Source organism: Perca fluviatilis, chromosome 8 (assembly GCF_010015445.1).
Source record: "Perca fluviatilis chromosome 8, GENO_Pfluv_1.0, whole genome shotgun sequence".
NCBI lineage: Eukaryota > Metazoa > Chordata > Actinopteri > Perciformes > Percidae > Perca > Perca fluviatilis.
In genome coordinates this window covers 19,389,234-19,416,545 of record NC_053119.1, presented here as the reverse complement: position 1 = coordinate 19,416,545, position 27,312 = coordinate 19,389,234, and the positions used below count along the sequence as shown (strand labels likewise).

General features: G+C 39.0%; 2 protein-coding genes across 2 annotated transcripts; one reads left to right on the top strand and one right to left on the bottom strand.

The window, feature by feature from the left end:
* Nucleotides 1–608: 608 nt before the first annotated feature.
* LOC120564004 (disintegrin and metalloproteinase domain-containing protein 10-like) lies at nucleotides 609–19,308 on the top strand. The gene is made up of 16 exons (XM_039808574.1): nucleotides 609–793; nucleotides 3,398–3,548; nucleotides 6,262–6,380; nucleotides 6,476–6,634; nucleotides 7,190–7,290; nucleotides 9,409–9,558; nucleotides 11,397–11,489; nucleotides 11,580–11,763; nucleotides 12,606–12,769; nucleotides 12,883–13,066; nucleotides 13,766–13,916; nucleotides 14,004–14,187; nucleotides 14,295–14,403; nucleotides 14,511–14,731; nucleotides 14,831–14,957; nucleotides 16,335–19,308. The coding sequence occupies exons 1-16, from the start codon at nucleotides 727–729 to the stop codon at nucleotides 16,541–16,543; spliced, it is 2,373 nt and encodes a 790-aa protein (XP_039664508.1). The 5' UTR covers nucleotides 609–726; the 3' UTR covers nucleotides 16,544–19,308.
* A 3,361-nt stretch (nucleotides 19,309–22,669) lies between these two features.
* LOC120564436 (aquaporin-9-like) lies at nucleotides 22,670–27,188 on the bottom strand. The gene is made up of 6 exons (XM_039809396.1): nucleotides 27,020–27,188; nucleotides 26,672–26,798; nucleotides 25,522–25,659; nucleotides 25,247–25,365; nucleotides 24,233–24,450; nucleotides 22,670–23,395 (listed from the first exon to the last, which is right to left on the bottom strand). The coding sequence occupies exons 1-6, from the start codon at nucleotides 27,095–27,097 to the stop codon at nucleotides 23,188–23,190; spliced, it is 888 nt and encodes a 295-aa protein (XP_039665330.1). The 5' UTR covers nucleotides 27,098–27,188; the 3' UTR covers nucleotides 22,670–23,187.
* Between the last annotated feature and the right edge of the window lie 124 nt (nucleotides 27,189–27,312).

The following is a 27,312-nucleotide window of genomic DNA, read 5'->3' as shown; positions in this document are numbered from 1 at the left end:
TGTTGTCCTTCGGGTCACTGGGACCCAAAGGACAACACAAGGGTTAAGTTTAAGTTGCTAAGTTAAAAATGTTGTTCTCCATTAATTGATTAACCTTTTGGAATGTCAGAAAATGGTGAAAATTACAATTTCCGAGAGTCCAAGTTGTGATCATCACAAAACAACGGTCTGAAACCCAAATGCTTACTACAACAGCCATCACATTTGACAAAGAAAGACACACTTGAGAAGCTGGAACTTGGGTGAGTGCTTTAGCCATGGAATTGGCATTTTTGTTTAAAAATTATGAAATTGATTATCAAAGAAAACCAATTATAAATTTTAATAAAACAATATATAATGGTATTAGAAAGATCTGTCACTGAACTGTCTTTATACTGTATGTATAATGTAAGAACTGATTTGGACACCGAAATATTAAAAGACAACTTTGGTGTTATTTTTCTGTTTTCTAATGTACCTTTAATGGTGGGTGGAAAAGATGTATACATACATTACACCCAGGCATATTTAACGGTGTGCCTGGCGGACTGTAATGTATGTAGGCCTGGATCATGGACGCATTTGGGGGAAGGGATCATGGAGGAAGGGATGCCAAGCTGCCGTGCGTCTGACGTCACGACGCTGGAGAGAGGAGGCGATGAGAGGAAGGTGCAATAAACACACAGGGCGTCTGCGCCTATCTAAGTAGGACAATAAAGTGGAAAGGATATCAATGTTCTAACAATGGATTTGTCAGACATGCTTCTTCTTGAAGTTTTCCTTTTCGTGTACCTACTAAACTACACCCAAGGTGAGTGAGGCATTTCCCAAGAAAACCTTACAAGTTGTGTTGAATCCATGAAGCTAAGAGGAGAAAAGCTGATAGCCCGTTAGCTAACAGGAGGGATCAGCAGGGCCTGCTTGTTATGAAGAGGACTGCACCCTTTTTGCAGTATTACTTCAAGCTAACAAATGATATATAGTGTAAAAGCTTACTTGGATTCGTGCAGTTGATTGAAATAAACCGATATTGATTAATTATTTCTGCGTGTTGTCACCGTTTTTCTTGTCAGGTTTGTGTCGGTTTTGTTGTTATCGTGCGAATAGCGCCGACAGCCATTGTTATGAGAAGATGGAGATGCCGACTGGGTTAACGGACCGTTAGCTTTGTGCTAGCTAACACTTTAGCCTCTAACGTTACGATTTCTGTCAACAATAATACATGAAGCCACTGTCATTATGTTACCTGCACCGTGTCAGTGTTTACGCTTCATATGACCGACACGTTTTCAGTTTTGCAGGCATAATTTTGTTTCTGTGTTGAGACTGTCCAATGCTGTGTCTTATGCTAGCGTTATACTATTGTCGCTATTCTCTAACATTAATTTAACGTAGCATACGGTACTGTCTTTTACTTAGGCGCAACAACTCTGTATTCAGTATTTTAAAAGTAATTGGTCTGTATGGGTATTTTTTTGAACGAAATTACCCCTCCGTAAAAATACTGTATTTTTTGTGATGTAGCTACGTTACGGCATAATTTATCTGCCATATACCGCTACTGTTATATTGTTGTAACGTTGCTATATATTAAGTTCTATACTATATTAACCTACTACTGCACTTTTATTATGTCTCATCTCCTCACTATATCATTATACTATATTGTATCATAAAGTTAACGTTGACTATTGCACTATATTATATTAATACAGACAAACACTTGGGTTTCATTACTTAACCATATCAGTCTGGTGTAACGTTACACTGTTTAGACCTGTTGACTGCTGCTATAAATCACACCACTGTCACTTCATCATGTCATTTGCCTCCAAATACTCTTGTATAGTTTCTATTTTATTCTGTTCTACTTTAGTTTGTGGACCTCTCTTATGTATTTCTATAATAATATGTATACATTTATGTTGAGTCTATTGTACTGCTGCATTTCCCACTGGGGATCAATAAAGGTGTATCTTATCTTACTGTGTTTTTAAATCGTTTAGCAGTAAAAGACAATTAGCCACATAGGACTCAAATTTACTTCTAGAATCGTCTGTCAGTTGTAGAGTCCATGTTTATATTTGGCAATCAGAATATTTTAAATCTCAAGCTGGTTCCTTTGTCAAATTGTAAAGTAGCAGTCCCAACATTTTCACATAATAGGGCCTGTAGTAAAAGTAACATCAAAAGAATGTGCTTCACCACATCATGTTATCAATCATATGTTGTTTTGTACAGGTCTTTAAATAATTTGCATGGTTTGTATGATCTATGAAGTTGTTTATCTTATTTTTGTAGGCCTTAAGAGATTAAGATATTTCAGAATAGTCATAGCCTTCACTTCTCATAGTCACCTCAATGAAAAATTTAATGTTAGCACCTAAATATTTCATACTTCCCATGAACAGAGAACTAGCTGAAGCCTGGTCTACTTACCCATGTTTCTTACATAGTTACACTGAATCCTATAATTTATGACTCACTAGTCAGGCATAATTACCTATCAGACTGTCCTAATTACATATGCTATATTTACTGAAAATACTTTTCTCTTGGTTTAAGGGGCAAAGATCAGATCTTATAGACTCGCCGCCAGTATGCTTAGTTTACTGTCTAAACATAAAAAAACAATGTAACTTTAACAAGGACTTAAATAAAATAAAAATTACTATGTTTTCTTGAAATGGAGTCTGTCACACTGCTTTTGAGTGTGATGCAGTGAAATGGGTGGGAATCATTTTTCTTCAAGCCCACCACCCACTCTTCTGGTGGCAAAATAATTATGCTGTGACGCTGGAGGCTGTTGTTAAGCACAGTTCCAAAACTGGCTGCCATTTGACTTAAATATATTTAGCTGAATTTTAAAACACGCACCATACTGGTTTTCTGTCAATGTCCATCATTTTAATCCTGCCTCTCAAACATCTGCCATCCATTTTTTTTGGACACCTAAAATATAACTTACTCTAAAACGTAGCTGTTGTACTCTAATATCACCTTAAAGACTCAAATAAGATGATCTAATACTAATCTTTTTTTCTGCCATCTGCTAAAAATAGTCGATGTGACAGGCACACTGTGGTACCAAGGCGGTAACAAACTTATGGACTTAGATGTTAGTATTTTCTTTGGTAGTGTCCAATTTGTCCTTATATGTTGGTTACCTTATCTTTAATTTCTGTGTAATGAGGCACACCTAAACACATCTTATTTATTGGTCCACTTACATACAGACAAGTACACATACATGTACAACCCAGAATGAATGACAAAAAGATTGTATCCATACACCTAGGGTGTCTGTGGTGTCATTTTCTTTGATTCTATAAGGATATGCATTTAATTATCTTTCATAATGCTTGTATTTTTTGTTTTTGCTGATAACATGAGTTCCTCTGTTCTTTTCACACAGGACACTATAGAAATCCCCTGAACAAGTACATCCGTCACTATGAAGGCCTGTCCTATGACACCGAGCTTGTGCACAGCAACCATCAGAGGGCTAAGAGGGCACTCTCTCATGAAGACAAGTTTCTTCATTTAGATTTTCACGCCCATGGAAGGTTTGTCTGTTTTCCTAGATATTACCCTGAAGGGACATTCTGTCTGTATCTCTGTCTATTTTTATGTCTCCTCATCTATATCTTTATTTACCTGTTATTTGCAAAACTCCTCCCTTATGCCTACATTGTTTTTGAATAAAGGTGGAGGTCAAGATTGGAGGATTTTAAATCTCATCCTTAGTTCCTTCTGTGTAGTTTCTATGGTCTCCATTAGAGAAAACGTGATTAAATCAATTGATTGATCAGCAAGAAATTACCTCGCTATGTTAACTATTTTTGATAGTCGATTAATCGTTCAAGACTTTTTTTAAAGCAAAAATGCTAGACATTCCCTAGTTCCAGGATTTCAGTTGCAAGGATTTCCTGCTTTTCTTTGTCATAGTAAACTGATAATTTTGGGGTTTGGGACTGTTGGTTGGACAAAAGTTATTTGAAGACATGAATTTTGCCCAAACAATTAATCGCTTTAATTTAGAAGATTATTTAGCAGATTCATCGATAATAAAAATGGTTGTTAGTTGCAGCCCTAGTGTGGGTTTGTTCCAGTTTCCTGCCACAATCTAAACATGCAAGTTAGGTGAAGTAGAAACTGTAATGTGTTGGTGTGTCTGTTAGTTAGCCCTGTGATGAATCAGGTTTTTCCAGGGCATTTCTGTTCACTTGATACCTGGGTGGGAACCCCTTTTAAGGTATAGAAGATGGATGGACAAATGGAGTCTTTTCATGGTTCCTCATCCAGCACTTTGAAGAGGTGGTGTTGTTTGATAGAAAGTGTCCACACTCTCCATGACAAAGTCAAGACCATCTGGCGGGGAGCTTGGCAAAGGCTGTTAGTCGTCCTGCATGTAGCAGGGCCTGCTGTTCCCAAACTCTGATGCTGCCTAATAGGGAAGAGATCGAAAAGAGCTGTGCAAACAAACACACAGAAGGAAGATGTCTGTTCTTTTGAAAAGAAGGAATGTCAGCTTCTTTTCCTTTGAATTCATGACAAAGCTCAAAACACAACTCAAATTCTTATATTTAATTTGCAGCACCCCATCCACCTTCCACTTGCTGGTGTTGTGTATGGATGTGTTTTAAAGTGCTCATATTATGCTCAGTTTCAGGTTCATAATTGTATTTAGAGGTTATATCAAAATAGGTTTACATGGTGTCATTTTCAAAAAACACCATATTTGTGTTGTACTACACATTGCTGCAGCTCCTCCTTTCACCCTGTGTGTTGAGCTCTCTGTTTTAGCTACAGAGTGAGGAATCACACTTTTATTTCATCTTCGTTGGGAGTCGTACATGCACAGTAACTAGGTAAGCACTGCTAGCTAGTCAGAAGCAGACTATGAGGGTGTGCCACGCTAGCAGCTAAGCAAGCATAACGTGTGTTACAAAATGACGCGCTTTCGTCACGGAAGAAAAGGCTGGACTACAATAGCGGTTTGGAGCAGTTTGTGAACAGTGTTTTCTGTTGGAAATGGTAAGTCCCTTTGGGGTGGACTTCGGGCTTTTTCACTTTGTAAACCTATAACATGCACAAAAAAGATATATAACACAATAAAGGAAAGGGAAAAAGCCAAAAAGCATAACATGAGCACATTAAAGGTCCCATGGCATGGAAATTTCACTTTATGAGTTTTTTTAACATTAATATGAGTTCCCCCAGCCTGCCTATGGTCCCCCACCATAGAAATGGTGATAGGTGTAAACCGAGCCCTGGTTATCCTGCTCTGCCTATGAGAAAATGAAAGCTCAGATGATCCTATCTGGAACCTTGCTCCTTATGACTTCATGTGGAGCAAGATTACCTCCCCTTTCTCTGCTTTGCCTGCCCAGAGAATTTGGCCCACCCATGAGAGAGAGACATCATGGCTTTCAAACGAGCAAAGTGGCAGTTGGTCAAGGCCACACCCCACCCTCCACCTTGCCCCCCCTCTCTCCTCCTCAATAGCTACAGACACAGAAATGGCACATACTAAGGAAAGCTCATTGTGGGACTGTCTCTAGTGGCTGTAATTCTGCACCAAGGCTGAATTTTGGGAAAGAGACTTCAGATACAGTATTAGGGGACCACTAAGGTCTATATAAAAGCATCCAAAGAGCACCATGTCATGGGACCTTTAAGTTTAACATGTTTTCACCTTACAAGTAAGTCATAACAGAAAATAATTTTGGTTCCAGTATGTTCTGTACATTTAACAGATTTATGTGCCATCATGTCTAGTTTGACTATATTTTTCTGATCTAAAAAACGGTTTTCATGCAGTTAATTTAACTGCTGTCTGACCTACAGAACAGTAACTTACACACAATACAAGCACACAATTATGAGCATTGTGTAGGTGTTACATGAAACACAAGGTTTACTGTAGTTTCTAAGATGTTCTTATTTTCTGTTCCCTGTCTTACAAGATAAGACAGTAGTTTTCCTTCTGCAACAGAAAACAGCGTAGATGTTTTCTTTTTGCCAAACCATGGCATGCTCTTTCTTTCACCTTTTTCCCCTTTTCTTTGCATTTTCCTTTTTCTCAAAGACCGCGTGAATATTGCTTACCTTCCAAGGTGAGACCACTGTGTGAAATGGATAATAGAAGCAGACTGTTTCGGAAACAAAGTTCTCGCAATATAGATGACACTTTTCCTATGTTATCACCTCTCTCTTATCACATTAAAATGTCTTTTTTTCTTCCTATTGCCTATAGTTTAATTTCTTTGATTTCAGGCATTTTAATTTACGAATGAAGAGGGAAACCACCTTGTTTGCCCAAGATTTCAAGGTAGACGTTTCAGGAGACGAGATTCCATTTGATACCTCTCATATCTACACTGGAGAAATCTACGGTAAGTTTGTCCTTCTCATTTTAATATACTTGTTTTTATGTATCACTGCAGTGATGCTTGATCTTGTGTCAATCCTCTGTAATTTGGATTCCTAGGTGAGAAAGGTACCCTGACTCATGGCTCCATCGTGGATGGTAAGTTTGAGGGCTTCATTCAGAGCTATCATGGCAACTACTACGTTGAGCCTGCTGAGAGATACCTGGAGGGCAAAAACGTGCCCTTCCACTCAGTCATCTATCACGAAGACGACATACGTGAGTCCCCAGCTACTTCAGCTACACAAATACTTTGACATGATGAAATCATCAAGTATTTTTAATTGGATGCACACATATGTAAATGTGTGAACCTGGGAAGTGCAAGGTTAGGGCAGCTCAGCTGATGGAGGCAGACTGGTGTGATCGACACCCAACCCCCCCCCCCAAGGAGCAGAGATACCCTGGGTACTCATTAGCTGAGTAACACAACCTTTCTCTCGGGCTACTGGCTGATTTTAGAAGTCTTTACTATGTTGGTACTGATAGTGAGCACCAAGCATACTTCACTACACTGGCACCCCTTATTTTTCAAATCATCTGTGTACATATTGTAAGTGGCTGAGGGGCAAATTAAACCCAAGTGTGAAAGGAATTGCTAATGAGAGCAACATGAAAGTAGCAACTCACATAGCAAAGCTAGGCTCAAGTGGCATGTAAGTACATCCATTAGCTGATCATGAATAGCGCCAGAAATAGAGAGACTCACGGGGTTAAGTAGCTAATATTGTCTCCTATAATCCTAACTGTGTTGTGTCTGCCTCTCTCACTCAGACTACCCGCACAAGTATGGCCCAGAGGGAGGCTGTGCTGATAGCTCAGTGTTTGAAAGGATGAAGAAGTACCAAGCCTCGGCCGTAGAGGAGCCACCCAAGGTGAACTTGACCACAGTAAACCCTTTCAGTGACTATTAAAAGGAGTTTGGTTTTTGGGGGAAATTTACATTTTTCTTTCTTAGTCAGGTTCAGAGATACCCATGGATGCCTTTTTAAGTCTCTGTGTGCACTTTGAGGTTATTTTGAATGGTGAGAACAGCCTATCTCAGCTCAATCAATTTTCATTAATTAGTAGCTCCTCACAATAGCAGGAAATAAAAGTTGTTTGCTAAATGTTTTGTACTTTTTTGTCTAAATTAGGGATGTATGCAGAGCCTGAAATCCACAACAAATGGCAGCAAATGTCCATAAAATTATAATTCCCATGGAAAATATTGTATGTTTAAAACTATGAAATAAGTGACATTACTACTCCTCAACACACAATAATAAACAAGTAAGCTTGGATGCTGTTTTGTTAACTGGTCAAACATTAGTTAACACCTTGACATTCCGCTGCCCCGCCGGCGGGCCCGGACAACCTTTTGTCTTTCAGAATCTGTAGCAGGCTCAGATGTGAAGATAGAGTGAAGATATTCATATCATACGAAACTAGACGATCTAAGGAATCCAATGGTACCAACTATGTAATGCTTGTCGGCAACGTGGCAAAATAATGCTCCAAAGTTAGGCTAAAGTTTGGTGAGGGAAAAACTAGCGTGGTCATTTTCAAAGGGGTCCCTTGACCTCCATTCAAAATATCTGAATGAAAAGTGTTTGTGTGGGTACCCACAAGTCTCCCCTTTACAGACTTACCATACAGACTTTATGCTAATCCTTTGCAGTTTGGACAATAACCATGCAGTTTTTCTCATGCAGAATACAGGTGTTATTTTTTGCCTATTCTAAAATGGTGTATTTTAATAATTTTGCATACTGGGGTCTTGGAGTTGCATAAATTGGGTATGACTGGAAAGCTGACACTATTAAATGAGGGGATTGGGAATTGGAGGGAATTGTATTAATGTGTGATGATGTCAGTTCCCATTGTAGCCATTTCAATTTAGTGAGACCATTTCAATCAGGAGAGGGCTCATTTTGAGTGAACAATTATTTATTGACACACACAATAAAAATGATAAATTAGAAAAGTCCTTGGCAATTAGGCCCCATTGTGACATCATCAAATTTCCCATTCTGATGTCGTCATATGTAAGAGGGGGTTGAGAAGCCGTGAGTAGTGTAGGATACCCCCGTAGGAGTCTGTGATGGTGATGAATGAAGAGGATGCAGAGATCTGGATGAATGAGAAGAGGAGCGAGCTCTGGTTAGCTCAGAGCTGGGAGCTGGAAATAATGAACTGGAGGTTAACGGGGGGGAGCTGACAGCAACGGAGAGGATTTAAATACACATTTAAATATTGACAGCAAAGATGTGCTTGGCTGAGCGAGATTGTGGCTAAATCTGGTTGGGTTAATTGGTTGGTTTAACTAAAATAGTAAACGCCCCTAATCAACTGATAAGAAGAAGCCGTAGAAGAAGGAGAGTGAGGGGAATGAGAATGAGTGAGTAACATAAGAGTCTTCCTGGCTTACTTACTTGGTGTCTTAATGCGGTATTTTGGAGGGATTTTTGACAATTTATATCAATTCTCGAATGGCAAAAAATCTCCATGAATTGTGGAAAGCTAGTTTAATCTCACTGTCCAGTGATCTTTGAAAAACCCTGCAGGCCAATTTACAACACTGACTGCTGTTCTGAATATTTTCCAGAATCCTCAGGGACTCTTCTAAACCGCTTCATGAAAAAATATTCAGTCCACTGTATGACAAAAAAAGATTTCCAACCACTTTTTTCTAATCCAAACAAAGATGCTAGCTGGAAATTGCATATGTCCTTGTTCAATTTGTATCACGCGAACCAAAAAAAAAAAAATCAATATATGTTTCCTAAACCAAAACATCCATATTATATTGTTCTCATTTCTTACTTTTTGTCCCACCATATTATTGTATGTGACACATACAGTACATTTTCCACAGCAACATACTGAACTGCAGCTGAAAAACCACAGCCTAAAAATACCGGACATTATTTATTTAGCCACTGTTTGGTTGAAATGTTATATTTATGTTTTATTTAACTGTCTACTTTCTACTCTTCATTTTCTCACACCAGGTGCTCCACACTGAGGCGGGCTTTAATGAACCAGTGCTGCTGAGGAAGAAGAGGATGGCCCAGGTTGAGAAAAACACCTGCCAGCTTTTCATTCAGACTGATCACCTCTTCTACAAGTACTACAAGACCAGAGAGGCTGTGATTGCACAGGTAATACACTGTCCCTGTCACTCACTTGACACATTTGATGCTACTGTGGTGCTGTTAGAATTAGATTTATACACATTTATACAGTCAGTATTTAGTTTTGGTTTTTTTTTACTGTTACATCAAATACAAGAGTATAAAGGGTAATTAGTAGTGATGTTACGTTCTGTGCCGAGGCTTCGAAGCATGTGTTGAGAAATCCCAGAAGTTTTCCGTGAAGCGCGTATCGAGGCTAGTATCGTTTTAGACAGATGAGGTCATTGATGACATCCAAAGCCTCGTTGACCATCCGTACCACGTGACTGGTTTATGAAGTGGTTTGAATCCACTCGGTTTTATTATACATCCGTGATTTACACGCTCACATTCACTGCCCTCTGCCCAGTTAAACCATTGCAATGTACCAGTTTAAGAATAGCTACTAAAATAACCCCTCCTACTATTATATTATGACCCTATTGATTTACACACGTTTGATAGCTGCATTCCTCTCAAGGAAATTGGTTTATTATACAGTAATGCTGTATAATACAGTAAATGTCCCTTGATTTCTTTTTGTCCCATTATTTATTTCTCATTTTAATGCTCTTATCAACATGATACGATACTTTTAAAACTGTGCCTGAACAGATAGATAGATAGATAGATAGATAGATAGATAGATAGATAGATAGATTTAAAAAAGGAGCACCTTGTTCAATTGTATTTGTCTGTTCTGTATGTTCAAAAATATAAAACAATAAAAAGTTGATCTAAAAAAAAAAAAGGAGCACAAAACAGTGAAAACAACCACTGGATGGGAAAAGGGTATTTTACAATTACAGAGAATGCACCACGAGGCTGGCGAGGCGAGCAACATAACATCATGACTGTGTTTTTCAGACAACGGCAGCTACAGTCCGGTGTTGGAGTCCTCTCCAGTGAAATACAGACACACTTTACACTTTAACCGTGTTTAATCCAGCTGCTAGCTAACGGTAGGCTAACGTTACCTGCTGCTAAGTGTAGCGTTGACTGGCCTCCTGTGCGGCAATGTTTCAGTTCCCTCTAATGTCCGTTTTCGGAGCATCGGAAAGAAGCGCAGGCATCTAGGTGGCACCTAAATAAGGCACCGAAATCCGTGTTGCTATTTGGTCCGGTAGATAACGGTCGTTAAGGCACCGGTGCCGTATTAGCACCGTGTCTCGGACCCCATTCAAAACGGCGATTTTCGTCGAAAAGCGACTAGTTTGCAGGTATGTACTACTCTTTGGCCGGCTCGCAAGCAAGTGCAAACAAGTGTGTGCAGCGTGCCTGTTGTTTAGATTCCGGTCCAGCTAGATCCGGTGTGGTGTTGTAGTTTTTCTAACGTTACTAGTTGTTGCAACAGCATGTGAAAAAACTACAAAGTTTGCTGGGCCAAAAAATTTGACGCTGTTAAAATGGGTTAGCGTTAACGCCGTTAATTACCCGTTTAACTGACAGCACTGATTGATTGATTGATTGATTGATTGATTGATTGATTGATTGATTGATTGATTACGTAAGTCTTTACTGGTGCGAAATTCAGTCAAAAACTGTATCAGGTACCAACAGGTGGTATTGTGAGCAAATGACGCCTCGAGAAATTAAACATTTTGCAAACCACTTTGCTGGAAAGCTTCAATGCTTCATGAGGCTTAATCTCGCCAGCACTACTAATTAGTATTATAATAATAACATTCACACACTATAATTTTCATTCGTACTGTAGTGAGTTCGGCTGTGGGAAACACTAGCAGGCTGAGGTGGACAAAACACAGTAGAGTACAGTAAAGTACACTCATAAGTGAAGTTTTTTTGTTACGTCTTAACTCTTTCAGATATCCAGTCATGTCAAGGCCATTGATGCTATCTATCAGGGCACAGACTTCATGGGCATTCGCAACATCAGCTTCATGGTGAAAAGGATCAGGGTAAGTGTCATACCTATTTTAAGTCTTTTGTTGATTTTAGATGTGATCACTTCCTCTACCCTCTGACCTCATCATCATCCTCTTGTGTAGATAAACACCACCAGTGATGAGAGGGACCGATCCAACCCGTTCCGCTTTGCCAACATCGGTGTGGAGAAGTTCCTGGAGCTGAACTCGGAACAGAACCATGACGACTACTGCTTGGCTTATGTGTTCACCGACAGAGACTTTGATGACGGGGTGTTGGGTTTGGCCTGGGTGGGAGCCCCCTCAGGTACTGAAAGACATCAGTGATCAGAAACTGCAAATAATCTCTTTTTTTTTTTTTTTTTAATATAGATTAACAGTTTTCATTTTGATTTATAACAAAACACAGAGCATACAGCTCACAACCTGAACACATCCCCTCCTCAACCCCCCCACTCATCAAATCGGTCCTATTTTTTAAAGCATTATATATCGCATAATGTCATGTATAATATTCTTTGTACTGGGTTCGATGCACATTATCACAAGGGACACCCGATCTTGGTTGAATATGAGATTATTCTAAGAAAGCACCTGAGATTAGAGATTACAGTATTTACTTATCTGAATTACACATTGCAGCTACAGCAAGGAAAGGTCTCAGTGGTATTTGGGATTGCAAATGCTGATTCCGATGTTGATTTGTGCTTCAAATATCAATTCAGAAATGTGCAGATGTGATGATTCTCAAAGGTTTTCATCATGGCCCTAGCTATATATTGGTTGCACTCTGTTACTGGTGAAATGGTAACTAAGATGATTTATGTGCTACATTCTTAATTTGAAGTTTTAACGGAAAATATTGCACTGTTGAAATCTTCAATTTGCTGTTGGAGGTTATGTGTCTCCTGCTGGCAATGACAAACAATTTGAATTTAACATGTTCTGTAAACATGTTGACAAAGACACTAATTATGTTTTGAAGTAAGCCATTATGTCATCTGGACATTAATTGAAAAACTGTCATGACATTTATCAAGATTCTCCCTCTTTAATGAGCAAGAGTCTCCCTCTTTAATGAGCAAAATCCTTCAGGTTTTGTAGCTGGGGTTTGGAAGGTTTGTTCCAACTTGTGCTTTTCTTTCCCAGGGAGCTCCGGAGGCATCTGTGAAAAAAGCAAGCTATACTCAGACGGAAAAAAGAAATCTCTCAACACCGGTATAATCACTGTACAGAACTACGCCTCCCACGTACCTCCAAAAGTCTCCCATATCACTTTTGCACATGAAGTAGGACACAACTTTGGCTCCCCGGTGAGTTACTTAGACGTGCCACATTTATGCACAGAATGAATTTATTAGGCTCGCACACTTTCTCCCTTCTTCTTTTAACCTGTTTTTTTTGTTTATTTCTTTCTCATTCTCAGCACGACTCTGGATCTGAGTGCACCCCAGGAGAATCCAAGAGCCAAGACAAGAAGGAGAAGGGCAATTATATCATGTATGCAAGAGCTACATCAGGAGACAAGCTCAACAACAATAAGTTCTCCATCTGTAGTGTGCGCAACATCAGCCAGGTGCTGGAGAAGAAGAGAAGCAACTGTTTTGTCGGTACGTTTTCATCTTAACTGTCCAACTTGAGGTTTTGTAAATTCTGATTCTGCTCTCCCTGTACTAATGAGTGTGTGAGAGTTTAACCCCAGTGCCCTTATTAGTGATTTATTTCAGCCAACTTGAGAAGCACCAACACATTGGCTGGTATTAGCTTTGAAATGCAATCTTGGCTTTAGTCCGGTGTTATTTTTACTGACAGTATTTGGCATATTTTGCTTTGTAATCTTGTTTTTTCTTTTTGCAAGTGTCACACTTAATACAACTGTCAAATCAGTAACATAACAAACAACTAAAAAAGCTTAATCTATTTAGCACATGCTGTTGTTTGAAGTCTCATGCATATCCATCTTGGCTGATATAACTGGGAAAATATTAGATATTGGTGTAGGCTTCCAATACCTCGGTACACCTGCCTTTCCTCAACCAAACTTACAAAGTGTGTTTGAGTTTAATGTTGCATTTGACTCTATCAATGGTCTGCTTCTATTTAAAGACTTTGGTTTTGTTTCCCTGTTTTATTGCAGCAACTAACTCTCTAACAGTATTTGTTAGGTTGGGTTTTGTAATGAGACCGATCTCATAGTAAATGTCTGATTTCTTATACACTTTTAGCCTTAAGTACAAGAAGTCAAAATATTAAACATTTTCCAGTTTTTGGGGACCAGACTCAATATTATATTTTTCCTTCCTAAACAGAGTCTGGTCAGCCCATCTGTGGAAATGGCCTGGTGGAGCCAGGAGAGGAGTGTGACTGTGGCTACAGTGATCAGTGCAGGGACCTGTGCTGCTATGATGCCAACCAGGCTGACAACAAGAAGTGCAAATTAAAGCCCAACAAAGTCTGCAGGTAGATGTGGATGTTATTTTTGTGTTTTTGTTTGCATGACCGTTTTTGATTTGTGATTCTTGACCAAACTCTTATGTTTCCCACCAGTCCCAGCCAGGGTCCTTGTTGTACAGCGGAATGCTCTTACAAGGGTCGTAATGAGAAGTGCAGAGAGGAGTCAGAGTGCGCTCACCAGGGCATGTGTAATGGAGTCGGTGCCCAGTGCCCCACATCTGAGCCCAAGGCCAACTTCACCGCCTGCCACGGAGAGACTCAAGTCTGCCTCAACGGGGTAAGTGGCTGAATACTTCACACCTAGGAGAACTGGTTATTATAGCATCTTTATTTTCATACCAGTCAGCGTCTGATCTTGCCTGTCCTCATGCTCTTCCCCCACAGGGCTGCTCTGGCTCCATCTGTGAGAAGTATGGGCTTGAAGCGTGCACCTGTGCCAGCCAAGATGGCAAGGATGAGACTGAGCTTTGCCATGTGTGCTGCATGGAGAAGAGTGAGTCATTTACCTTCCCCACCTTGATCACTTTTTAAATATAATGTGCTTGAGATTTTGTCTTTATAATTTAAATGGTGTTGACTGTCTGTGATTCATCTCCACAGTGAATCCCAACACATGCAGCAGCACAGGATCAGAGCGCCTGGCTCGTTTCTTCAATAAGAAAGTGACCACGCTGCCAGCCGGCTCGCCGTGCAATGACTTCAAGGGCTACTGCGACGTTTTCATGAAGTGCCGTCTGGTGGATGCAGACGGACCGCTGGCCAGGCTGAAGAAGGCCATCTTCAACCCAGAGCTCTATGAAAACATTGCAGAGTGGATTGTGGTACGTATCAACTTCTTGATTCTGATCGGATGATTGGTTATTATTATGAGGTGTTTTTGTATTGACTGTGCTTGATTTGTGCTTCATTCTCTTCTCTAGGCCCATTGGTGGGCAGTGTTATTGATGGGTATCGCCCTCATCATGCTCATGGCTGGCTTCATTAAGATCTGTAGTGTGCATACACCAAGCAGTAACCCCAAACTTCCCCCTCCCAAACCACTTCCAGGTAAGTCCAGAAATTTACAAAGAAAGTTAATCTCACCAGAGAATATTGAACTTATTTATAAATATTTTCTAAATGGTTACACATGGTTTGCCATTTCACTGATAAACCATGTTTTTGTCATGTGTCAACAGTTAACCTGTTCACATGGATGTACCACCTGCCACCCAACTGCACTGAAACATGTTGTTCATTTGTAGTTGAAGGGTTGTTGTATTAAAGGTGTGATATTGTGTCCATCCCCTAACAATAAACTGTCGTGGTTATTGCATATGTTAAGCAACATGCATAGTGTGAAAAAAGAAAAAAACTAAAGGTATCTGTTCATACCTCAATAAATAAAAACATTAGGCAGAATTACAGGTATGTTAACCAAATATTACACTGTTGTTGTTTTTTGTTATCTCAATAGGTATATGATCAAATTGTTGATACATTTGATTATTGTTGCAGTGGAATAAGCTCACATTCTTAGCATTTCCAATTACAATGGTCACAGTGTTTGCAAAACTCATTTTAGGTTTCAACTTTCAGCATTGAACTTTTTAAAATAAGTTATACTCCGAAAGAAAGTGAATCTGGCACGTTTGCACAGGCTGAAAGGCTCATACTCATACATGAATGTGAACAGTATCATATGTTTGATTTATTTCTATATATTCTTTTCTATAATTTTTTTTTTTTTTCAAATTCTTAGGTTTGGTATGAATGCCATTAAATGAACATAGAGGGAGTTTAGTAAAATCTTCTTTATTGCCATACTGATTAACACAAGTGTGAGAGAAACTTGAAAATTTAAATCTTTGGTTGAAATCTTTGGTCATCAAACACAAGCAGTGGTCCTGGGTCACACTGGGAGGCATGTCTAATGGACGATTTAAGGCTAAAACAACCAAAAAAGGCTAAGGTCAGATATTTAGGACCAAAATGCCACAATGGGACTGCTACTATAACCTACGTTTGAAAACCAATCATTTTGCAGAATTGCATTCCACGTCCTCTTTTTCCACAAGCTAGTCCACACACTCCTCTTCAGAGGTTTTTCAATGCAATGTGGCACCACCATGGCCAAAACTTGAGAGCGGTGAAGAGAAATGACTCAAGTTTTATTTTTTGGCGATTGTAGCGCTACGATTCACCACACTTTCCTCGCATCATCTGACATGCCTCCAAATTGATATCGGACGTACAGTCTGATACAGCCTGCGGCCGCAATTTCATTGGACTCATCTCTCACAGTGTCGCATGTAATGAACTTGCCAGATTGTTGTTATTGCAGTGTAGGCATCAGTAGCAGAGCGTCAGTAGGTGCAATTTAGTTTGCAGTAAACCCGCAGTCTGTCTTTTAACAAGCTCAATTAACGGCCTCTCTCCTGACAGGCACTTTGAAGAGGCGGCGCAGCAGCCAGCAGCAGCAGCAGCAGCATGCTAACTCCCAGGTGCAGCACCAGTCTCAGCACCCGCACGCCCACCAGCACGGACACGGCGGCCAGCGGCAACCCCAGAGGCAGCCTCAGCGGCAGGCACAACCCCAGAGGCACCACCGTCAGCCCAGAGAGAACTATCAGATGGGCCAGATGAGACGCTGAGACCCTGCATCCTGCCCCCCTCCCCCCAATGCCTTGGCTCCTCCTTGTGCCTACAGTGGGAAACAAAAGCGTCACTCCATCCAAAGAAAAGCCTGACATGGTTGTTAGTCATCATCATATCCTCCATTTACAGACAAAACAGACACGTGAAAAAGAGAAAATACTATCTAGCAACTCGATTGGCTCTTTGTGGAGTGGACTCAAACATCAGCCATTTCCAATGCAGTGCTATCTAGCATCCCGTTCCATCTTTTTCTTTTTCTTTTAAGGAGTGCCAAGGAGTTAAGGAATCATCTGTAGCTTTAGTACATTCTGTGATGTGTTTTTTGTTCTATTGCAACGTCTTCTTGAGTGACACGCTCGTGGCTGCTGGTGAATTGTTCCGTGATTTTCTTTCGCCGTTCTAGCCAGGAATGAGAGACACTCAGTGGGGATTTGTGGCACTTTTGTGATTTACACATGTCAAACGGCAAAAGACACAGGCTCCGGTCTCTCGTGCAGACCGTCTTCTGCATGTGACTGTACATATTTAGTGTATCATAAGTGAAAACAAACTATTTCTTCTACTGTAAATGTGTAATTCTTCACTTCTTTTCTTTTATTTTTCGGTTAGTGCTCTCAGGACTCTTAACACATAATTGAAGGAATGATGGTTGTGATGAGTTCCTTGGACGTTGCTGTTGAGGATTTGGCGCCATCAAGTTCTCTTCGCGGCCGTCCAGTCAGGTGGATCTCTTTCACTTTGGTTAGATTGCTAGATTTCGAATTTGAACAAGGTCACCATATCCCACGTTTTAGGCCTTCTCTGTTCAAGGTCCCTTTGTTCATTTTTCTTTTATTGTCTTGCTAACATCATGATTTGCTCATGTTGTGTAACAAGCTAGATGAGGTAAAGAGTCATGGGAACAGAAAGGGAACATCACCTTTTATTGTCTTTACCGATTTTGTTTTTGATAATGAAGAATGAATAACCACTAACTGAAGCTGATGATGATGATGATGATTCTAGATATGAAGGCGAGGGAATATAAAGGCTGCTGTGACTTAGTTTAGAAGTGAGAGTGTATCATGTTACAGAGTTAGTAAACAGGAGTGTGGAAATAAATTTTAAAAAAATGACTCCGGTGTGGATGTACAAAAAAAGTAATTCTATTATTCTTCAGATAGCGAATCTAAGAACTTTTCAATGTGGGCATGCGGACACATTTATTAAATGTGACTAATAATTGACCAAGGTCTGTAATATTTGTATGTCACGCAACACTATTTACTTTGACAGCTATTAATGTTAGTCTTAAAACAAGTGGAAGGAGCAGTATAAAGCAGCAGTATTGTCACACTATTCACACATTTCCTCAGTGTGTTCACTAGTTTCACAAGAGACAAGCTGCTGTTTAATTTACAACTCACCTGCAGTTATCTCCCGGTCAGATTTCATCACGTACTGAATCCCCTTGAGAGCTCATGAGTGCAGGTCTCTGTGTGAGTTAACATCAGCGTGCCATAAAACTTTATACAACTGATCTTTTTGTGCACAGGTTTTATAAAAATACAGGAAGCACCTGTAAAGTTTCTGGAGCCACTTTAAAGAAGTGAAGGAGATGTGATTGTTTTTTTTTGTTGGATTGTTTGACCTCAGGTGTTTTCTTTCTCCCCTCGCTGCAGCACAGCATGGGGGGCATTTTTGATAATGATAACATGATAACACTAACCAAAAGGATGTGATAATCTGGCCATGATATGTTGTGCAAAATCTCATGATTTATTTATCACGCAAGCCTTTCACCCACCATTCAGATTCAGCAAGTGGGTGAAATTCAAGTGGGAATTTTGCATTATATATTCGGCAAAGTACGTTTTGTGCTCTTGATTTTATTTTATCCTGGCATTATTATTTGTAAACGCATGCAATACTAATCACAACTAATAACACTGTCCTGATGGTTGTAATAATCACATGTGCTCTGGAGGGGACATTAAAATCAATGTGTCTCACAGTTAAAAGTTTATTTCACATGGCAGATGAATTAGGCAGGTCAGCGGTCACTATAACATGTCTGTACAAAATGGAGCTCTTTTTAAAATTCCTCTTCTAGGCTGGATCGCGCCTGTTCAGCCTCGCGGATTTACATGTAAACTTGTACAGTACTTCGAAAATTTGCATTTCATTTGAAAATGAAAAATTACATTTTGATACATCAGTTTAATTTTTTGTATTCTAATTACAGAGTAAGTTGTTCAAAGATGTTCATATGTGACAAACTTTCATCTCCTCTAAGTTATTTATGTTCTTATATGTGCTAGTTGAACTGAAGTCTGCTTATGATACTTTTCTCCACCATCATCAATGGTAAAACAATTCAGGGTGATGGAGTTCATGTTACATTCTCATTTTTGTCTTCGTTCCCCTGTGGCATGGTTTGGGTAGAAGAGCAGAAGAATAATGCCTGTAAATTTACTTTCTTTTTAATTTCGTAGTCTTGGTAAAGTTTTTAGATAAACGTGCACTGAAAATGTCCAAATTGAGTTCAAATGTTGTAGGTGATGTAGGCCGAAAGAACACAAGATTAAAAAGTAATACTACTGTCTGATTTTAATGTTCACTGTGTTTTATACAGTATCGGAAATTTTTGTTCACTTTGAACATTTTTACAAAAAAAAAAAAATTTCAAATTGTATTGTGCAAAGAGATGTAATTTTTGGAGTACTTGAAATGCATTAATTAAAAGACTTGTTCAAAATAAAATAGACCCCTGTTTACTGTCTGTAATGTGTGCTCTCTTTTTCTATTCCTTTGGTGCAGTTTTAGTTTTGTGTGTGCATACAGAGATTTAATGTGGAGGAATTTAAAAGGGGCGCGCCGCGTACTGCTCAGCCTGTGAACACCGTTGTATAACGTACAATTTGGTACGATTGGTAAATCCCAAAGTTCCTGTAAAGAAAACCTGCGCACTCAGCTGTATGCAGTAGTGGGGCGTCCACAGCAGAGGGAGCAGCTGCTTGGTCAGATGCTGAAGTGTTGGGACCTTTACAGTCTGTGGTTGGGACCAGAGGTTTTGGAGCAGCCTGTGAGTCACCAACATCAGCATCACCAAGCCACATACAGTACAGTCTCATCCCCTCTGTTTCCATCAAAGAGAACTTCAGTAATTATTGAGAACTTCAACCAAGGAACTCCAAATATTTGGTGGGCTCATGCTATACTTGAGTGAGTAAAGTGGGCATACGTTTATTTTTATTTTTAGCCACAATTAAGCAGTTTATTCACAGTATAATCCATGTGTTTGTTACACACTTTATTTACTCTGCCTAAACTTATTGATGACTTTTTCCTCATGGGTGTGTTTGATTATGTAACAACCATAGGAAAGTGTCCATTCCTGGAAGCACGCATTTGCACATGCAGTGGAATGTGGCCTGCTATTGATTTTCAATGCGGATTCTCAGCTGCAGTTGCGGGTTGTGACATGAACACAGTCACCTCAAACAAGTTTAGGTTCAATATTTTCTAGATAATGCAGCCGGCGAGTTGTATTGCAGTAGGTTTATATTGTTACTGTAATGTAGTCCATTTTCTCACAGCTCTCTTCAAGCTGATGCCTTTAAACAATGTCCCTGTAGAGAGGACAATGTTACTGGTCAATGTTCTACATTTAGAGTTTCAGCTCTGTGCAAGGAGCTGACGGCACGGCCGATGAGCGAGCAGCACCTTTTGTCTCTCCTGGCAGTGACAAAGCATGATTGTAAACATGGCCTGGCTGACGCTCGCTCCAATGAGCAGCTGACCCTGAACGCTGCAAATCAAGGAATGGAAATAGAATATAACTCCCAGTGTATTGTCCAGTATCAGATAATGCCCACTAGATTTTCAAGGTGTAGATTAAGTTTGTATGTCTCATGAAAACATTAGATGCTGCAAGAAATAGAGCTAAAATATGCTGCCAGTTAAAGGAATCCCCATCTGTTATTATCAAATCTGGCCAGTGGTGGAGGAAATATTTAGATCCTTGAAAAGTAAAAGTACTAATACCACGATGTAAAAAAAAAAAAAAAAGTAAAAGTCTTGCATTGAAAAAGTAAAATATTAGGTATAATTAGGAACATGTTCTTAAAGTATTACAAGAAAAAGTGAAACACTTTATACTATTATATATTATGTCATTATGACTCATGCATTCATGTAAAAGCAGGATTTTACTATTCTAGCTGGTTGAGGTGGAGCCAATTTTTTAACTATTTTGTGCAACTAATAGTTTAAAATTATGATTATTTAATTTAAGGATTAATCTGCTGATTCTTTTCTTGATTAATGAATTGATAGTTTGTTTTGTAAAAGCATTGCTGTCACAATTACCCAGAGCCCAAAATGACACCTTTACAATGCTTGTTTTATCCAACCAACAGTCCAAACCTCATCATTATAATATATATATATATATATACACACAGTATATAATGATAAATTCAATTAAATTAAATGTTTTTGCATGAAAAATGACTTAAACGACTAGCAAAATCATTACCAATAAATTTTCTGTCAATAGATGAATGGACTAATCGTTGCAGCTGTACTTGTACATTTCCATATGTGTTGTATGAAACAATCTTAATTTGTAAAGTAACTAAAGCTCTCACTAATTGTAGTGGAGTAAAACATTTAATAATTTTCCTCTGCATTGGAGTGGACTTGAAGTAACAAGTGGAATGAGAAGAACCTTAGATTTGTACTAAAGTACAATACTTGTAAATGTAAATGAACTAGTACTAGTAAATGAAGAATTGAAAAAATAAATATGTCAGTGTAATTGAAGGTAACAGCTGCTTTGGAGAAACTCAGTACTCATAATAAACTTGTTAGTCCATGTGATACAAGTTTGAGGCACTTTGTACTCTGTTTTTGAGTATTTTCATTTTATGCAACTACTTCTACTTCACTCAAGTGGGAATTGTTCTTTTGACTCCACTTTATTACTTCTTTTTTTTAATTAAGATTTTATACACAAAACATATGACCAGCCTCTAAAATATAAATATTTGACAAAGCTGCAAAAAAACAGTATGTAAAATGTGGTTCCAAGTTGACTAATTGAACAGTGAAATGCTATTTAGATGTAAGTACAGTACATCTGCGCTAATAATCCAATATGTATAATAATAAATCAACACAATTTGCACTGAATAATACTTCTTTCCGATAATACTTGGCCGCACCACTTAAAACACATTTTGCTTTTTTGTTACTTCACTGTGCAGAATGATGAATTTGATGAAAAAGTTTGCAGCTTATACAGCTGTAATGTGGAAACGTATAATGTATACTGTATGATGTAATAATGTATATGAAATGTATATTTTCAGTGAAGTAGGAGACATCTTGTGTCCATTCATAGCTTCTGAATTTTTCTGAATCAATTCAATATCTGAACTTGTTGGTGGAGTCTGGAGGGGATCTATAAGTCAAAGTTTGAATTCAGTACCTTTACTTTAACAGAGTAGGTATATTTGCATTGTGGTATTGACACTTTTACTCTATTAAATAGTTTTGAATACTTCTTCCACCACTGAACAAAGGGGTGAGGAGTCTCCACAGGATGACAGGAAGGCTCCCTTACAGAGACTTAGACTTTAACTTATTCATTTGCCAACCACATTCCTTTTACATCTTTCACTCTCAAACAGTGCCATCAGTTTGAATCAGACGTCCCACTGTGACTCAGATAATCTTTGATATGTACAAGGACATTAACTAGAGTAATCAGCTCATACAGGACATATTTTACAGCATAATGCACTGAGCTGACACTGAGAGGTGTAATCATCCTCTGCCATCATAACAACTAAAAACAAATTATCCATCACTTGTGTCAGTCCAATTATAGTTGAAAGTGTTCAATCACTAATAAATATACCTGTCTGCTGGTGAGGTTTACTGCAAAGATCCATGTCTGTTATTGTCCTCTTTCACTTAATCACACAAGCCTACACAGCAATTTAATGGACATATGAGGATATATGGGGTAATGGTGTAAATGCTGAGATGGAAATTACACGGTCAGCTGCACTGCAGTTTTTGGTGATAAAAGTAACAGATGATGGAGTCTCATCCCTGAAGTGAAATATCTTTTATGCGATCGATATTTGTAGAAACTTTAATGTAGACAAAACAACACAGTAAAATACAAATATTATTAAAGAACAGGGAGGGAGGATTCCTCGTGGTTTGCAAGAGAACAAAACAATCACAAGTTAGAAAAAACAAAGTAAAAGTTTTAAGTGAAAATACAGATAATATCATCACAATCACTGAAAAAAATGGAAACAAACCTAAAAGGAGACTGGCAGGCATGTTAAACTATTAGTCCAGTACCAATTGGGAATATAGCCAAATAAAGGGTCTAATATCAATAATACAGTATTTACAACATATATATATATATATATATATATATATATATATATATATGAAAAGTCATAACAATGTAAAGCACACAAGACTGACATTTTCATGTGTTATGAAACATAAAACGAGACAGTCCAATATTGGTGTAGACACTGAGAGAGGAAGCTTGTCCGCTCTTCACCTGACTGACAGGAAAAACTGCTGAATCTGACCAGTGAGTCCTGAAGGTTAATGTCTTTGTTTTTTAGCTCATGGTGATCATCTCATATTTGTCCTTCAGACTGATGTCCTCTTCATCCTCGTCTTCTTCTTCCTCCAACTCCTCCTCCTGGGGCTTTTCGGGCTCATCGCGCTGGTGGTGCAGCTCAATGAGCAGATAGTAGATGAGGGCTGCAACCAGCCCCCCCACCATGGGCCCCGCCACAGGGATCCACCACCAGTTGTCTGCAGTGCTGTATAGTATTTATTTTTGAAGTATGAAAAGACCAAAAGAAAGAGTTAAATACATCTCTGGCACTCACACAGAGGTCACTGGTGCCATCACTGGATCATTCACAAGCATCGACTGCATCTGTCCAGTGCATGTGACATTATGTAACACACAATATTGTCTTTATTAAAATGTTCACAAATGCTTGTTTTTATTTTCATCCTACAGTAGGCCTATGTCAAGAGTCTTTGAAAATTTTGAAAAGCGCCATATAAATCAGATTTTATTTATTATTGTCACTATGGTTCATGTCAGCAGCTTAGGTCTTATCCGTTTGCACGATGACAGTTGATACATTATATATAAAATAATTTAAACTGAACTATAATTATTCCTTGATTTATTATTAGACTAAATTTATTTGTTAATAAAGATCAGATGTATTTCTTGAAATAACCAAAATCACTTATCACAGTAACCAAATAACATCTACATCAAGTTAGACAAACCAACAAACATCCTATTTCTGAAAATTAAGCAATAACATCTCTTTTTGTTCTCACTCAAAAATAATGATTCACAACATGCCATTATGGACAAGATTACAATTAATCTGTCCACATATTACAACATTAAATTAAATATTTTTTAGTTAATATAATTATATAGGTTGATAAACTTATAAGCGTACTTAGTTACATTCCACCACTAAATAAATCGTACAAGTTTTTGAGTTTTCTGACGTATTTGGACATACAAAGTATAACTGCCTGTATTTGATTTAACCCAGGCACATGAGAAAAATTAAAGTTAACGTAATGCTCTTAGGGGGGAAAAATCCTCTGCTGTATGTAGTTACCTGAAGACCTCCATCCCCCATCCGGCTACAGCTGTGAACAGTCGGGGTCCCAGGTCTCTGGCAGGGTTCAGGGGGTAGCCACAGTTCAGTCCCATGGACACACCGATGGCCATAACGACCAGACCAATAGCCAGCGGCTCCACACCTTTGGGAGCTCCAATGTTTCCGCCATCAATAATAGCCAGGATACACAGGACCAGCATACCTGTCCCCATCACCTGCAGGAGTGGAACGGCATTCGTTTGGTGAACTGCAGAGTTTAGGCAGATAAGGGATCAACGTAGCACTAGTATTATATGTAATTCTGTTTATCGTCCTACTTCTCTAGCACAGGGGTTTTACATTCGTGTATTTCTGAGTATATGTAGGTAAAAAAGGTCTTTGTATACATAACATGCATTTTATAGTAATGGTATTTTTTTTTAAATAAATAAAATATGTAGAGTTAACCTGTATAGTGGTCAGGCTGTATTGGGCACAATAAGATAACATTTGCAACATTTTCTCTGCAGTCATTCAGCATATGACTCCTAACTGTGAAATCTGTAATATGTATCTCTAAAACAAGTTTAATCTTAATGGTTCAAATATAGGTTTTAACTGCTATTAATTATTTAGTATTTAGGGAGTGCACACTGTAAAGCACCATTGTTACAAAGATATTCAAAAGGAAACATTAACATGAGCACAATCACACTAATTGGACTTATTTTAGTGGTTCACCTGATGTGGTTTTCAACGGTTTTAAGATAATAGACATGTTATTTATGGATCGCTGCACCAACTAAAAAAGGCAGAAAATGGTGTTAAGTATAGATTTGACCTTCCAGTGAATGCCAGGAAATGGGTCATTAAACCCCAAACTGAAGCAGAAGAGGGGGTGTTCTCAGAGTAAATGGGGCAATCAATTTTGCATTAGCTACTTTTGCCAGACTTTGCAGAATTTGGACCATGAATGGGAGCGGCGATGCACAATAGAGGGGAGGTCATTGGTTCACAGGGACCAGAGCTCACCTGATCGATAAAGCCTCCGAGGACTGACAGGTGTCTCGAAGGGTAGGAAGCAAAAATGTGACCTGTTGCGTTGATTCCCGTCACTGACAAAATCCCACTGGTGAAGTCCATGAAAGCATCTGTGAGGAGGACAAATAGCTGTAACACTGTACACAGGCATCAATTAGTATTTTATATTGATGAACATGTAGCTAAAATATTTTACTGTGACAGTCATTACCCACTGGTATGGTTTGATATGCATGTGTAAGGGGATAAAGTTGAGGTGTATTCACCATGGTATAATCCAAAAACTGCAGCAGCCCCAACAAAAGCACCAAGAAACTGAGCAATGACATAGAAGGGAAACTTCCAGATCTTCAGTTTGCCCAGAACCACCATGGCCAGAGACACAGCAGGGTTCACATGCCCCCCTGGGATGGAAGACAAAGCAGAGAGTGGAAGAGGGGCGCAGTGGGTGGGGGTGTCTGGCATGATATCCTCTCCATCATTAGCGAGGCCGTCACATTTACGAGGGGCAACAGAAGGGGAGCGGCCCCCGGGGCGGTGCAGGGGTTTTGTTATGCGTGTTCACAAGCAAAGAAGCAGAATAATGGTCACATAATAGAAATTTAACCTATAAGTAAAACAACAAAACAAAAGGGTGCATTATTCTGTTCCTTTTTTTAATCAAGCTGCGCTCGCATCCTGCCATTTTTAAATGTTATAAACATCTGTCATCTGTCAGTGATCTGTCTTCATTAATTCAGTTTGGTCCTTTGATGTAAAACTGGAAGTAGCTGCAGTCTCGTTTGGACTGAGCCTGGTCTCTGTCAGATAAACGTAGCCTATGATCAATGGAGTTTGCAGGACATTTAGTGCCCAGGGTTATGTATGACCCCAGAGAGGCTGTGCACCACTGCTAACAAATCAATGGTCAGTACACATTCATTGGACCTGGACTGAGAGCTGGAACGTTCCTGCTGACACTGGAGCCATGGAGGTGGCACATGACTAGACAGGAAGTCATAAAGTTATATTATTACAAGCTGCAAGCCTCATGAGTATGTACAATGTTTTCATTACAACACATACAAGCGAGCTGTGTCAGGTTGTTTGCATTAACTATGAATTATATTAATGCAGTCTGTGGCGCTAAACAGTAAATTAAATGCTTCAAAGAACTGAATATCCAAAAAACAAACTTTGTTATGCAAACTGATGATATTTTTCAGTTGGTTTGACAGGATGCCAATACTCAGCAGAGTAGGAAGTTGATACCATCCATTAACAATTATTCATTTAATGGAATTGTTCGTTCATTAAATCCAAAGTACCATATCAAACTAGTGGCGTGTGTGGTGGCTCATGTTAAATAAGTTCTACTTGAGTGGAAATAAACAATTAGGTGCAGAAGTTTCAACAACCACATGAAACCACATTTACCTGACACTCCACCGGCCACGTACGCTGCCATCATCAGTCCCACAGAGAAGCCGATGTGGACGGTGAGAGGCTCACCCAGGGTGTTTCGACTAAGGACGGTCTGAGCGACTGAGCCACATCCAAACAACTGACAAACAAGAGAGGAAGAGATCAGCAGACTATCACCAACATCATAAAGGGACAAGAAGATTACAACAGTCTGGAGCTCAACACTTAACTGAAATAAGCATATAAACAAGATCTCAGACTTGAAACAACTTTTAAAGCAAATATGTATAGCGATATATTTTATATTTTGATTCCTATTCTGAGTATAAAAACAGTTTTATAACAGAAAATGCTACTTACGACCAAGACAAATGTCCCCAGGAATTCTGCCAGGAATTCCTTGAGTATCCCATGTTTGATAGCACAGTGTTGCCTCATTCTTCTCTTGTGTTGTATTTCTATGTATCAACGTGCCAACTGCTGTTAAAACTACAATATGTCCAGCAGTGTGAACCTCTGGAGATGTCAAATCTCCACCTCTACCCAACCACAGCCATTCAGCACACACCATTGATCCATTTGTAAAACCATCACGCTCCTATCAGCCTCGTGAACACATAAAGTTGTGACTTGTATCGTATCTCCATCAAACG

What these genes read in the sequence shown, in the direction of transcription:
- LOC120564004 (XM_039808574.1), top strand. Translation starts at nt 727, where the DNA reads ATGGATTTGTCAGACATGCTTCTTCTTGAAGTTTTCCTTTTCGTGTAC. An exon ending in GACACAACTTTGGCTCCCCG is followed by an intron (nt 12,770 to 12,882) that starts GTGAGTTACTTA and finishes TCTCATTCTCAG; the next exon opens with CACGACTCTGGATCTGAGTG. An exon ending in GAGAAGCAACTGTTTTGTCG is followed by an intron (nt 13,067 to 13,765) that starts GTACGTTTTCAT and finishes CTTCCTAAACAG; the next exon opens with AGTCTGGTCAGCCCATCTGT.
- LOC120564436 (XM_039809396.1), bottom strand. Translation starts at nt 27,097, where the DNA reads ATGAGGCAACACTGTGCTATCAAACATGGGATACTCAAGGAATTCCTG. An exon ending in TGGGGACATTTGTCTTGGTC is followed by an intron (nt 26,799 to 27,019) that starts GTAAGTAGCATT and finishes CTTGTTTGTCAG; the next exon opens with TTGTTTGGATGTGGCTCAGT. An exon ending in TCGGAGGCTTTATCGATCAG is followed by an intron (nt 24,451 to 25,246) that starts GTGAGCTCTGGT and finishes CCACTCCTGCAG; the next exon opens with GTGATGGGGACAGGTATGCT.